At 42.6% G+C, this 12450-nt stretch overlaps 1 protein-coding gene across 7 annotated transcripts in view; it reads left to right on the plus strand.

The window, feature by feature from the left end:
- ERC1 (ELKS/RAB6-interacting/CAST family member 1) overlaps nucleotides 1-12450 on the plus strand; it is a 291605-nt gene that overhangs the window by 81676 nt on the left and 197479 nt on the right. For 6 of the 7 annotated variants that reach the window (XM_060245766.1, XM_060245768.1, XM_060245769.1 and 3 more), the window contains 2 exons: nucleotides 4666-4806; nucleotides 5767-5907. In XM_060245766.1, coding sequence (XP_060101749.1) covers nucleotides 4666-4806; nucleotides 5767-5907 — 282 coding nt within the window. Of the gene's footprint in view, nucleotides 1-4665; nucleotides 4807-5766; nucleotides 5908-11368; nucleotides 11405-12450 lie in introns of all 7 variants that reach the window. The other variant, XM_060245767.1, reaches the window with a different exon arrangement.

Below are 12450 nucleotides of genomic sequence, written 5' to 3' on the forward strand. Positions count from 1 at the left end.
GCTAGGATAAACTGCAAAGTTTGTGAACTTTCCTGGAACATTCAGGTTGCTGTTCAAAATAATCCAGAGCATTATGCATTTGGTTTCAAATGAGCATGATTTTTGCTTATTTACAAAAAAAACATATACACCATGATTTTGCCCCAGTAGCAGCAATGCAATTTAAAACAGCAATAATAACTGAACCAATGAAAGCAAAAATCCACTTAACCACCAAAAGCTTGAATAAGCAGGCTGCCTGGCTCCTAAACTATGGCACAAGGCAAACATCAGTTCAGAGCAAGTTCCATAAATGGTGTGCAGGCACAGAAAGGCCCTCTTTTCCAGTAGATGTCACTTTCCAGGGATGCCAGATAAGTGATTCATGGAGGCAGGTACAGGGCTGGTGTGCTTGCTAGGCATCCTTAGACCATCGCCTAGAGCAGCCCTCAGGGAGCACTGATTTGGGCACCCCTCTGACTCATGGCACCCAAAGTGGTGGCCACCAGGGCAAGAGGAAGCACATGCCCACACCAAACAGTGTGCATTGACAAGGAAGCCAGAGTCAAGTGGCGCTTCTGAGAGCTCCCTCCAGCACCCCCTTCCCTCCCCCACTGGAGTTTGGCACAGCCTACTGAAGAAGAGGAAAGTGAGCACCCACTGGAAGATGCTGAGTGCTGCCAGGTGCAAGTGGACACGGGCCATAATGCTGTTGGCCACCACTGGAGCCGCAGATGGGAAGGTGATCATGGAAGAAAGAAACTGTAGCGGCCTGCTCCTCCTGGCCCACCTGCTGCTGCTCTCCAGGCTCATTCTCCGTCCAGTGGAGTGAGCCTGCCCATCTCTGCCACTGTACTTTGGCCTGGCTGGGCGGGCGAGCAGAGGCTGCTTAGGGGTGCACTTCTCTCTCTTTCCCAGCCATGGCCAGTGACAGTGGGGAAGCTGGCAGGTGGGTGGGAAGGGAAGCAAATGGATCTCAGGTGCAGAGGAGAGCCCTGAAAGCTAGGGGGGGGGGAGAGGAAGAAGCTTCATGGGCACAATAGAGGCACTTCCCACTGGGCGGAATGAGCCCAGTTTGGCCTGCAAAGGGGCACACCCTCTCTTTCCTGAGTGTCCTTGACCTTGGCTTGCCCAGACTTTTGCTCAAACAGTTGGAGTTGTCCACAGATTCCCACGCCCCACAAAGCAGCTTTCTTGCCTGCACTCCTCTTTGTGCTAACTGTGCACCCAGAAAAGGGGTAGCAGTGCTTGGAGTGACAGCTGGCTGCCTGGCAGCAAAGCAGTCCAGAGATGCACAGCAGCTGACAGTGGACTCTCTGCTCCACCCCATCTCTCAGAAGCCACCAGTCACATCCCGCCACAGTAGCCTCTGCTGCTGGTGGGGGAACTGTCAGTGGATGGGGGCCGGTGGGGTGGGATGGGGGCCTCAGCCGCCCTGAGCCACTTGGTGGGAAGGGCGGGATATAAATCATAAATAAACTAAAACTAAAAAACTCCCTAGGGTGCCAGAAAGCCTGGTGCTGGCCCCAGGTAGGCAAACCTCCAAATACCCGGTTTCCTGGTATTCTTAATTTAAATCAATACTGCAGTTTGTCTCCAGAAACAGTGGAAGAGTAGAAGTGCTGTGCAGAGATGCTCTCTGTCTGTGGTGAAACATTTTTACTACTTTGCTCCTATGATGCACCTCTTCCACTTCTCTACCTCAGAGGCAAGATTTTGCCATCCTTTTTTTCTTTTCCTGTCAGGCTGAGCCACCCTGGCTATCTGTTTTTTTCGTCCCTGAACTGTGGCTGTCCCATCCTGTCACAGTCTTTTGCTGCTGACTCAGTCCAGGAACTTGAGGGAAAGATTAAGTCACTCTTCAGCTTAAACCATTGAAATGGCACTTGAGGCTTTTTGAAATTCAAAAATACAAAGGCTGTTTTCGCACTTAGCGTTTGCTCCCCTTTTTCCGCGGCGCAATTATGTCCGGATCATTTTTCTCGTTTTCCCACTAGTGACTCTTTGCGGAGTCGCCTTCCCTGAAGCCCCGGCTCAAATCGTTTTCCCACTGGCATCGGCTTGAGTCCGATGCCCTGTCAATCATTTTTTTTTTAAGCGCAAGTCTGGTTGCGTAATGACGTACTAACGTACTAACGTAACATCGAGCTGTTCCCTCCCCTTCTTTTCTTGGACAAACCGCATCACGTGTGCTGCTGCTGCTTATGGATTGGCTGCAGCTGTAGAATCCTCCACAGCCCTTTATGTATTAACGGAAGCATTCACAGTGGAGAATCCAAGCACTAGATTCCCCCCCCCCCAAAATTCTGAAGCACTAGATCCCCCCCCCAAATTTCCTCCGCTCTCTTTCCCCTCCCCGGCTGGCGCTTGCAACGGGGACCTGACTGATTCCTGCTGCCAGAGCTCCCCCCCCCCGCTCCATTCTCTCCTTCCCCTTCTGTGGCGCGTGTGAGGAGCTCGCTCGCGTCTACTTTCTAACCGAGCGGAATGTAGCCAGGGAGAAGAATGCAGGACTCCAACTTCCCATTTTATACATGGCGATTTTGTGCAGGTCCAGAAATCCTGGTGGCACAGCTGAGGGAGGCATTCCCTTTTTAAAACACACACACATGGACGCTTTGGCCCGCACCGGCACTACATTCCCCCCCCCCAACAATGGTTGTTTTCGCATTATCGAGATAACGCAACAGCGGAATAACGCAACTAAAGTCAATAATAAAAAAAAATTCTAACGAAACCAATTGAAGTGCCAATTGAGGCTATTCCAGGAGGGTTTTTTTTTTCTATTTGTTAATTTCGAAATATCGCTATTACGCAAAACTGTGAAGTTTAAAAAAAAAAATGGCCGTGCCGGCACTTTAGGGAAGCGCCGCGAAAGGCTGATGATTGGCCAAGCGGGTGGATGGGGTGGGAGGACGGAAAGGGAGAGGGTGCCGCCCCCAAAGCAGTCGATCCGGCGTGGATGGATTTCGCACAGGAAACTCCGCTGAGTGGATCCGGAGTGGATCCGGAGGTTTTCGGAAACTCCGGCAACTTGCTGAAAAACATACTCCGGCGTAAAATCCCTGAAGCGCCGGAGCAAAGCGCAGCGCCGGAGCAACATGTGCGAAATCCAAGAGAAGATCCGGAGGTAAATGGGGCGCTACGCCGGAGCAAACGCTAGTGCGAAAACGGCCAAAATGTTTTATTCAACATAGAGGGGGAAAGGTCAGGTGAAATCAGGGTTAGAATTTCTGAGATAACTCAAGAAGAAGAAGAAGAAGAAGATATTGGATTTCTATCCCGCCCTCCACTCCGAAGAGTCTCAGAGCGACTCACAATCTCCTTTACCTTCCTCCCCCACAACAGACACCCTGTGAGGTGGGTGGGGCTGGAGAGGGCTCTCACAGCAGCTGCCCTTTCAAGGACAACCTCTGCCAGAGCTATGGCTGACCCAAGGCCATGCTAGCAGGTGCAAGTGGAGGAGTGGGGAATCAAACCCGGTTCTCCCAGATAAGAGTCCACACACTTAACCACTACACCAAACTGGCTCTCAATAAAGAACTCTGAGGTAAATCAGACCATGAACAGGCATCAGTTGATATGTTTTAAGAAACTGAGAGTTTCTTAAGCTTTTCACAGTGACTTACAATCTTTAAAATGAAAGACTTTTGTTTCAGTGTTTCCTCAACACATCAGTACACTTTCTTTGAGTATTCACTGACTCTTTTTGTTTCCAGAAGGCTGAGATACTCTGTCATGTACCCAAACTCCTTAATTAAACACACCAGTACTCTTCTTGAGCTTTACTGATGTTTCTGATTTCAAAAGGCAGTCTCTAACCACACCAGACTAAAGATCTCTCCACTTATCAGAGCTATTTCCCTGTTTTAACTAAGTAGGGAAATTCTCTCTCTAGATCTATCCCCTTTTCTTGGCCAGAATGGGAGTCTTTGCCCACTCTTCCTTGTCAGCCTCCCCAGTACAGCATCTGTGTTAAACTGCTCTCAGTCAGGACTTAAATCAGACTCTGTCATCACTCAACTCTTCTCTCTCAGGGCTGGACTCAGACAGAATTCTCCTTTCTCTACTCAGCTGGTGCTAACCAATTGGATCTCTTGGAGCAGCCTGTCACTCAAGGCTCTCTGGCTCTGTGAGGAATTAACCTTTCACATTCCATTGCACAGCAATTATAAGATTTTAAAGTGCAGATTCAGATTGGTTGGTAGTTCATAAAGAGTTTTTAAAAAGCAATCTCAGATACCACATTTACAGAAATCTTGCTTGTATGATAAGCCATGAGTAACTATGATGTGTTCATTCCTTATTATGGAAGGAATGCAGCTGGTGTAGCAACCAAGGTTCGTTAAATATGCTACAAATTACAGATGCTACCTGGCATACTAGAGCACTGGTAGAATCCATCTATACTCCCAACCTGATCTTTAAGGGAGAGTGCAACCCCATTAACCACCAATGAATCACCATCTCCATGGTCCATCAAGTAACTCACTTCTTCTCTGGACTGAGCTTATTAGCTCCTATCCATCCCGTTACCAACTCCAGGCTGTAAAGTATGGGCACAGACTAGTACGTAGTTTTGTGATGGAGTGGGGTTGAGCTGAATTAGTTATCTTCTCAGAGTTAAGCAGCTGTTCGATCTGCTCAGAATAGAGATTTTATTGATCAAGTACCTTGTTTTATCAGGAGCGTACTATCGAGCGCCTGAAAGAGCAACGTGACAGAGATGAGCGGGAAAAACAGGAGGAGATTGACAACAATAAAAAAGATATTAAGGATCTAAAAGAGAAGGTCAGCGTGCTGCAAGGAGATCTGTCAGAGAAAGAGGTGGGTCTCCTGGAGAACGAAATTCTATAAAACTTTGATTTATAATGTTAATTCATTAAAACTAAAGGTAATAGCTTTGTGGGGGGGTGTTTATTAAGGTTATATCTTGAAAATTGAAATGTGCAGCACTAATATCTTAAGCAGATATCCTTACATAATTATTTTACATTAAGTAAAAACATAATGCTGCTTCTCTGTATTTAGATACCTAGGTAATCAGAGTCTCAAGACCATGTGTTCAGGGGAACAGTAAAAGCTGGAAGGATTTGTCAGATGTTTGTCTTTAGAATTACCAGTCTAAAGTACAGAGTATGAAATCTCACTACATTTGAATAGATTTGTGAGATGAGGCTAATCTCATGTAGCACATAAACGGAGGAAAATGTATTTATGTGGGAAGTGAATCATCTCTAATTAATAAAGTTAGTTGGCATACTGAAGTAAAATAGCTGAATATTTTAAATTTTAGGGCTTACAGTTTTTAAAAAAACATTTAGGGCTTTTTCTGGTTGCTACAGAAATGCCCTTTAAAAGTGGTCACCAGTTCTATTACCAGCTCTGAATTTGGTGTAAGGCAGATTGACAAATAAGCTGCTACTATTTCCTTGATTTGAATTTAGTGAATGAGACTGGAGTGTTCTCTGTTCTCAGTTTGTGCTTTTCTTGCAGTAGAATAAACTCTGGATAAGCATCCTGTTTTATATGGATGCAGTGGCACTCTGGTTTGACGTGAATCTGGAACGATATAATTATTTTTCCATGCACAAGGAAGTAGGAGGGAATTCAATTCCATGCTCATTTATGTAGCACCAGCCAGCATTTGCCCTTATCTTGATGCAGGAGGAAATAAAAATAAAATGGATGGATGAGGTGACAAAAGAATTCCGGAGCTGGAGCTGAACTGTCTAGTTCTGTGCATACTCTTTCATGCATTTGCAGATATGTTCCTTTTGTTGATAGGCTGCATTGCTGGATCTGAAGGAGCATGCCTCGTCTTTAGCATCATCAGGATTGAAGAAAGACTCTAGGTTGAAGTCACTTGAAATTGCCTTGGAACAGAAAAAGGAAGAATGTTTGAAACTGGAATCTCAGCTGAAAAAGGTAAGCGCTATAAGCTCTTGTCATTTAAAAATGGAACATGGAGATCTATTTGTAAGGGTTACCATTGTTTTAATTACTACCTTCCACTTCCTCATTCAGTTAATACATTATTTCTTTGAGGCTGCTATGCAAAGAGAGCATGCACAATGCTTGTATAAGTGGTTAGAAGCAGTGATGGATATTCTTGCTTCACACACTAGAAAGCAGTGGTGATAGAAGTTACACTGAGGGACTCACAGTGGCATCCTGAGCATCCTTCTAAGCCCATAGGGTGGCACTGTTAGACATCCTCTTTCAGTACCTCTGACAATAGTGGGTGCAGGCAATGTTCCCTCTACGCTGCAGGGTCTTGTGAGCAAAAAGTCTACTTTGTGAGCTACTAGTCTTAAAGTTGTGAGTTACTGGCATTAAAGTTATGAGCTACTGCATAAATTATTGTGCTCTGGTGCCATTTTCCCTGAGCTAATACAAAAATCTGTGAGCTGGAGGCTAAAAAACTGTGAGCTAGCTCACGCTAACTCAGTTTAGAGGGAACACTGTGTGCGGGTATTCCCCCCCCCCCCCAAAGATTAATTGGTCTGAGTGAGATTACAGCTCATGGGGAAGGATAACACATCTTCACATAGTAATTGAAAGTATGAAAGAGGATGCTTCACCCCACTGTGGATCCTCTGTCTTTACGTCCTTATATTTTCCTTGAAAGCAAACTGGAAAGTAAATACACTGAAGGTAAGGTCTTTAGAAGAAGAATTGCAGATTTATACCCTGCCCTTCTCTCTGAATCAGAGACTCAGAGCGGTTTACAATCTCCATTATCTTCTCCCCCCACAACAAACACCCTGTGAGGTGGGTGGGGCTGAGAGGGCTCTCACAGCAGCTGCCCTTTCAAGGACAACCTCTGCCAGAGCTATGGCTAACCCAAGGCCATTCCAGCAGGTGCAAGTGGACGAGTGGGGAATCAAACCCAGTTCTCCCAGATAAGAGTCCACACACTTAACCACTACACCAAACTGGCTAGAGTAGTGCCATCAGCAAAGCAGTAATGTTGAAAAAATAAAACTGATTTGAGTGAGCAGAGAACGTGTATGACTGTGTTTAAAAGTATGGAACAATGTGTGTTTATTGTGTCATTGCAGAATATGTTGACAATGTGACTGGGTAAAAAGAAAAGTGATTAAAATAACCATTAAAGCAGTGTGGTGGTAAAAGAAGGATAGCCCAAAAGGGGTTGCTTATAAAACATTGTTAATTCATTCAGTGCATCACTACCCAATGGGTTGGATCCAGCCAGCTTTTCCACTATGACGCCCCCCCCCCCAAAAAAAAAACTACCAAGGACCACTGGATCTGCATGGACTGAAAGGCATGTGGGTCATGGGCTGTAGTAAGGAGTGCAGTTGATGAGATTGAGTTAAAAAAAAAAAGAAGAGAGATGGCTGATCCAACCCAGTTTTAAAAATTTGATTATTTACTTCTGTGTTGAAAGCCTCAAAATACATTTTTCTCTGAATGTTGTCTGAGTGCTTAGTCCTGATACAGAACCTCTGATTTGTTCTGTTTCTATTTGAGGACCAGGTCTATTTCAGAATGTTCGAGAGGTAGTGGATAGGCAACCTGGAATTCAGGCCTTACCCCTTTTTTGACTTCATGAATCCATCAAGAAGAAAGGTCAGTCTGACTCTACCTGCCAACGGGGCTTCAAGAAATGCCCCAAAGGTGCCCTAGAAGCCAGGGCTGAAAGAAAGAAGGAAGATCAGACTGGTTTCCTGAATGTCAAAAGCTTCTGATTCTGCCCATCTTCTAAATTAGCCAGTTGAACTGGTGCCCCGTTGCCTGTCTTTGAGTAATAGCTATATTTGGAAGCATTTAGGATAAGATGTGCTTCATCCATTTGCTGAAATTATCTTGGAGACATTTATAATAGATGTGGAGTTTCTTTTGGTCTTCTGTGATTCCTAATAAACAGCAAGGCATTTTGATAAAACTGTCGGGAGAATAGAATCTGAATCTCTAGCAGTGTTCAGAATTAAAAAAGCAAATGAAGCTGTTAGAATAAAAAAAGAAGAAACACTTTAAAAGGATACATGGAACACCAACAGAAGAGCGTAGAATGTCCAAGTGTCAGTTTGCATCAGAGATACTTCACTTTCATTACTTTATATTAGGCCATTTTGAGTTTTTGAGAAAAGCAGGGCAAGATTCTTACCTTGACCCAAGTTTGTTAAAGAACTATTTGTAATAATTCAATAGGGCCACGGCTTTTTTTGAGCAAGAATGCACAGGAATGCAGTTCCAGCTGGCTTGGTGTCAGGAGGTGTGGCCTAATATGCAAACGAATTCCTGCTGGACTTTTTCTACCAAAAAAAGGCCCAGTTGTTCCTTGGTATAACATTCTCATTTAATGTTTGTAGCACTGAAAGTTGAGAGGTTGACAGCTCTGCTGTCTGGGGAGCATGACTCAGTGGCAGATCCCATGTTCAGTCCCAACATCTCCAATTAAAAGGATTAGGTAATAGGTTATGTGAAAGACCTCTGCTGTGAAGCCTGGAGAGCAACTGTCTGTCAGAGCAAAAGTACTGGTCTTGATAGACAAATGGTCTTATACCTAGTATAAAGCAGCTTCATGTTTTCATGTACCTGTTGGCTGCACTGGGCTGCTTGAAACTGCAGGTGGGCCTTCATGTAAACAATTGTTACACAAACAAAGCTAGCATGCCATGACAAAGCAAAAAGCCTGACCTCATTGTTTCCCTAATTTCGCCATTTTGTATGTACACCACATGGTCCAATTGAGTTTTTTTAAGAATGTCTTTAAATGTCAACTTAGAAGGAGATAAGAAGCTGCTTGCTTCAAGCCTACAACAATGGTAAAATTGTTTTTTTTTTCACTTTGCATTTATCCATTTCATTTTAAGTATATGTTATATAGATTCTTTCTGTAGGGAACTAGAGATGTAAAATTCTTTTGGAATTTTAAAAAGTCTCTGAGAAGGGAATACATGTAATACTGCTTTATCTGACATCAACATCAACAACAAAAATGCACCATTTATAACTTAGCATGTAAAAATGTGCTATAGAATCAAAGAGTTGGAAGGGACCTCCAGGGTCATCTAGTCCAACCCCCTGCACAAAGCAGGAAACTCACAAACACCTCCCCATACATTCACAGGATCTTCATCACTGTCAGATGGCCATCTAGCATCTGTTTAAAAACCTCCAAGGAAGGAGAGCCCACCACCTCCCGAGGAAGCCTATTCCACTGAGGAATCGCTCTAACAGTCAGGAAGTTCTTCCTAATGTTGAACTGAAAATTCTTTTGATTTAATTTCAATCCATTGGTTCTGGTCCTACCTCCTGGGGCCACAGAAAACAATTCCACCCCATCCTCTATATGACAGCCCTTCAAGTACTTGAAGATGGTGATCATATCACCTCTTAGCCGCCTCCTTTCCAGGCTAAACATCCCCAGCTCCTTCAATCTGTCCTCATAGGATTCGGTCTCCAGACCCCTCACCATCTTTGTCACCCTCCTCTGGACTTGTTCCAGCTTGTCTATATCCTTCTTGAAATGTGGTGTCCAAAACTGAACACAATACTCTAGGTGAGGTCTTACCAGAGCAAAGTAAAGCAATACCATCACATCACGTGATCTGGACACTATACTTCTGTTGATACAGCCCAAAATTGCATTTGCCTTTTTAGCCACCGGATCACACTGTTGACTCACAGTTCAGGTCAGCATATGATCCACTAAGACCCCTAGATCCTTTTCGCACATACTACTGCTAAGGCAAGTCTCCCCCATCCTATAACCATGCATTGGATTTTTCCTACCTAAATGAAAAACTTTACATTTATCCCTGTTAAAATTCATTTTATTGGTTTTAGCCCAGTTTTCCAGCCTGTCAAGGTCATCCTGTATCCTGTTTCTGTCGTCTACTGTATTTGCAACCCCTCTCAATTTAGTATCATCTGCAAATTTAATAAGCATTCCCTCTATTCCTTCATCCAAATCATTGATAAAGATGTTGAACAAAACAGGTCCCAGGACAGATCCTTATCACTCCTCTCCAAGAGGATGAGGAACCATTCACAAGCACTCTTTGGGTGTGATCTGTCAACCAGTTACAGATCCACCTAATGGTAACAGGATCCAAACTATGTATGCAGCTTAAAAAGTATAGCTTTCTCAGTTTTCTGCAATCAAAATTACAAATACACCCAATACTGAAAACAAAGCTGCAAGCTAGACTGGCACACTATGTGCTACTTTAGCCAATGAATTTTAGTTTTTGCTAAGAAGCAGGAAAAAGCAAAAGTTGAAAACAAAATACAAATTTTGTAATAATAAAAAAAATGCTTGGACAGAAACTGTCTCATGCAGTCATAATAGGGCTACTGACATGTGGATACAGAGTTAAGCTTTGAACATTTTAATATTAATTGTAAAATGTTAACAATGGATATATGCTTGAAAATATTCTTGTTCGCAAAATACACAGGAAATTATCATTCTTTTAAAATGTTGTGGATTATTTTACATTTAAAACAATATCATATGCATTTTAAGTGAATAATCGATTTTAAAAAGTATTTCACTCGCTCCTAAAAAAAAAAAAAAAAAAAGATCTTTCTCCCAGTGTTTCCGACTATTTTCTGCTTCTTCCATTTGGAAAAGGGCCTGGGGCTGAGAGGGGATTTTTTAAAAATCGCTTATTTTTTTCTGTCATCAGGGCCTTCACATCCTTTCCAGGAACTCGAGTACCTTATAAATTTTGAAGCATGACATGAGTATATGTTGCTGTCAGTATGGAGGTAGACCAGCTTAATATGCCTGGTTAGTGTACCCATGGCCACAAAACCTGAGTTGTGCTGCATTTCAGTCATTACATTGTACGTGTAGTTTTGTTCATTAAGATAAACCTTTTGTATTGGAAAATGTAACATTCTGAAATATTCCTCAGCGGTGCTCTCTTCCATCACACTGTACACAAAGATAACGTTAAAAGTTTTGTATCCAGCCATTCATACATTCATGAATTTTAAAATTCTGTCAGGTTATGTTTTCGATCATCTGGCGCTTAACATAGTCATGTTGTCAAGCTGCTTTCCATAATCTTACGGGGCTGGTATTTATGAAGTGGACAGACGTGTAATGCTAAATATTTTTTAAAATTTAAATAAAATGACAATCTGTTGATGGCATTTGTTTTCTGAACAGCTCTGTAGCTGCTAACTGGTATGTAATACATAAGATTAGATTATCCACATCTATGCTTCTTACCTGAACAGTAATTGAAACAGACAAGGATGGAAGCATAAAAACAGTTTAAAATCCTGAATCTACAAATTGATTACTTTTTTTCCCTAAGGTAGTTTGTTTGTTACATCTGTCTGTCTCTCTCTCGCATTGTTCTGTTTCCCAATTCTCCCCTTCTTTTCCTGTCTTTCTCCTTAGCATCCTGAAGTCTTATTGAGTCACCCATCCAAGCCAGTAAGTGCCATGACAAACTGGAAGGTCATTGCCAGCCCCATTTGGTTGTCTGTTCTGCATGTATATACACTTGTATCTTTGTGTTCCTCAGCCAACACAGTATATTGGTGAGCTCTTTTGTGGGCATGCAATGTTGAGGGCAGAGGGAGGGTAGAATGGATACAGAGTAGTCCTGCTTTTTAAAGTCTAGGAAATTCTTCTCTTTTGCAACTTCTCTCCAGTTTTTTTCCATGTAGATCACCCAGTGTAGTTCTTCTACTCCCTCTCTGTTTCTTTCCTTTGTTGCTTTTCTGTTCTGCAGCTTTTAAATCATGTTGGTTATCCATGAAGAAATGTGAGGATGTGTTAAAATCTCTACACAGGTTAGAGTATTTTGGTTAACTTGGCAACTACTGAAAAATATTACTTGAACTACAGTGATGTTCTTTTGGTATAATTTTTCATTCAAACAGAAGATTGGAGGTGGAGAAAAAAATTAGTTACTGTTCACTTTAAAGACAGTGGAAGGCTAGAGAAATGGGGAGACTGTGTAGAATCTGAGACTGCTTAAAAGTGCATGCCAAGGAGGATTGAGTTTGGGATAGAGGATGGATGTTGAGTTGGCATAGGAATTGAGGACTGGGTGATTAGTAAACTCGTGAAGTCATAATTCTGGATTTCCTCTTTCTGTTCCATGAACATGAAGAACATAGTGTGTGAATTTCTTGATTAGGATTGTGAATATAAAAGTGAGATGAATCTTGTTAAGCAGAGAGAGACAATTTCTCTGTTGCTGCGACTTCTTAGCAGAACTTTCTGCAAGGTTTATTTTATGTTTGGATTAGCAAACTGCTAGAATTTGTCACCTTTCAACTTTAGCACAAAGAACAGAAACACCTTAAAACTTAACCATTCTGATGCTTAACATAGAAAAGATTTAGGATTGGAACCCTTTGTAATGTTAACATAAGCTCCACTTCTTAATATATAATTTATTAGTAGTAATTAGGAATGTTTAGGATATTTCTGGTTCAGCTATATATCCAGAAAATACCTTATCGATATTT

This window comes from Heteronotia binoei, chromosome 8 (assembly GCF_032191835.1).
Source record: "Heteronotia binoei isolate CCM8104 ecotype False Entrance Well chromosome 8, APGP_CSIRO_Hbin_v1, whole genome shotgun sequence".
Lineage (NCBI taxonomy): Eukaryota > Metazoa > Chordata > Lepidosauria > Squamata > Gekkonidae > Heteronotia > Heteronotia binoei.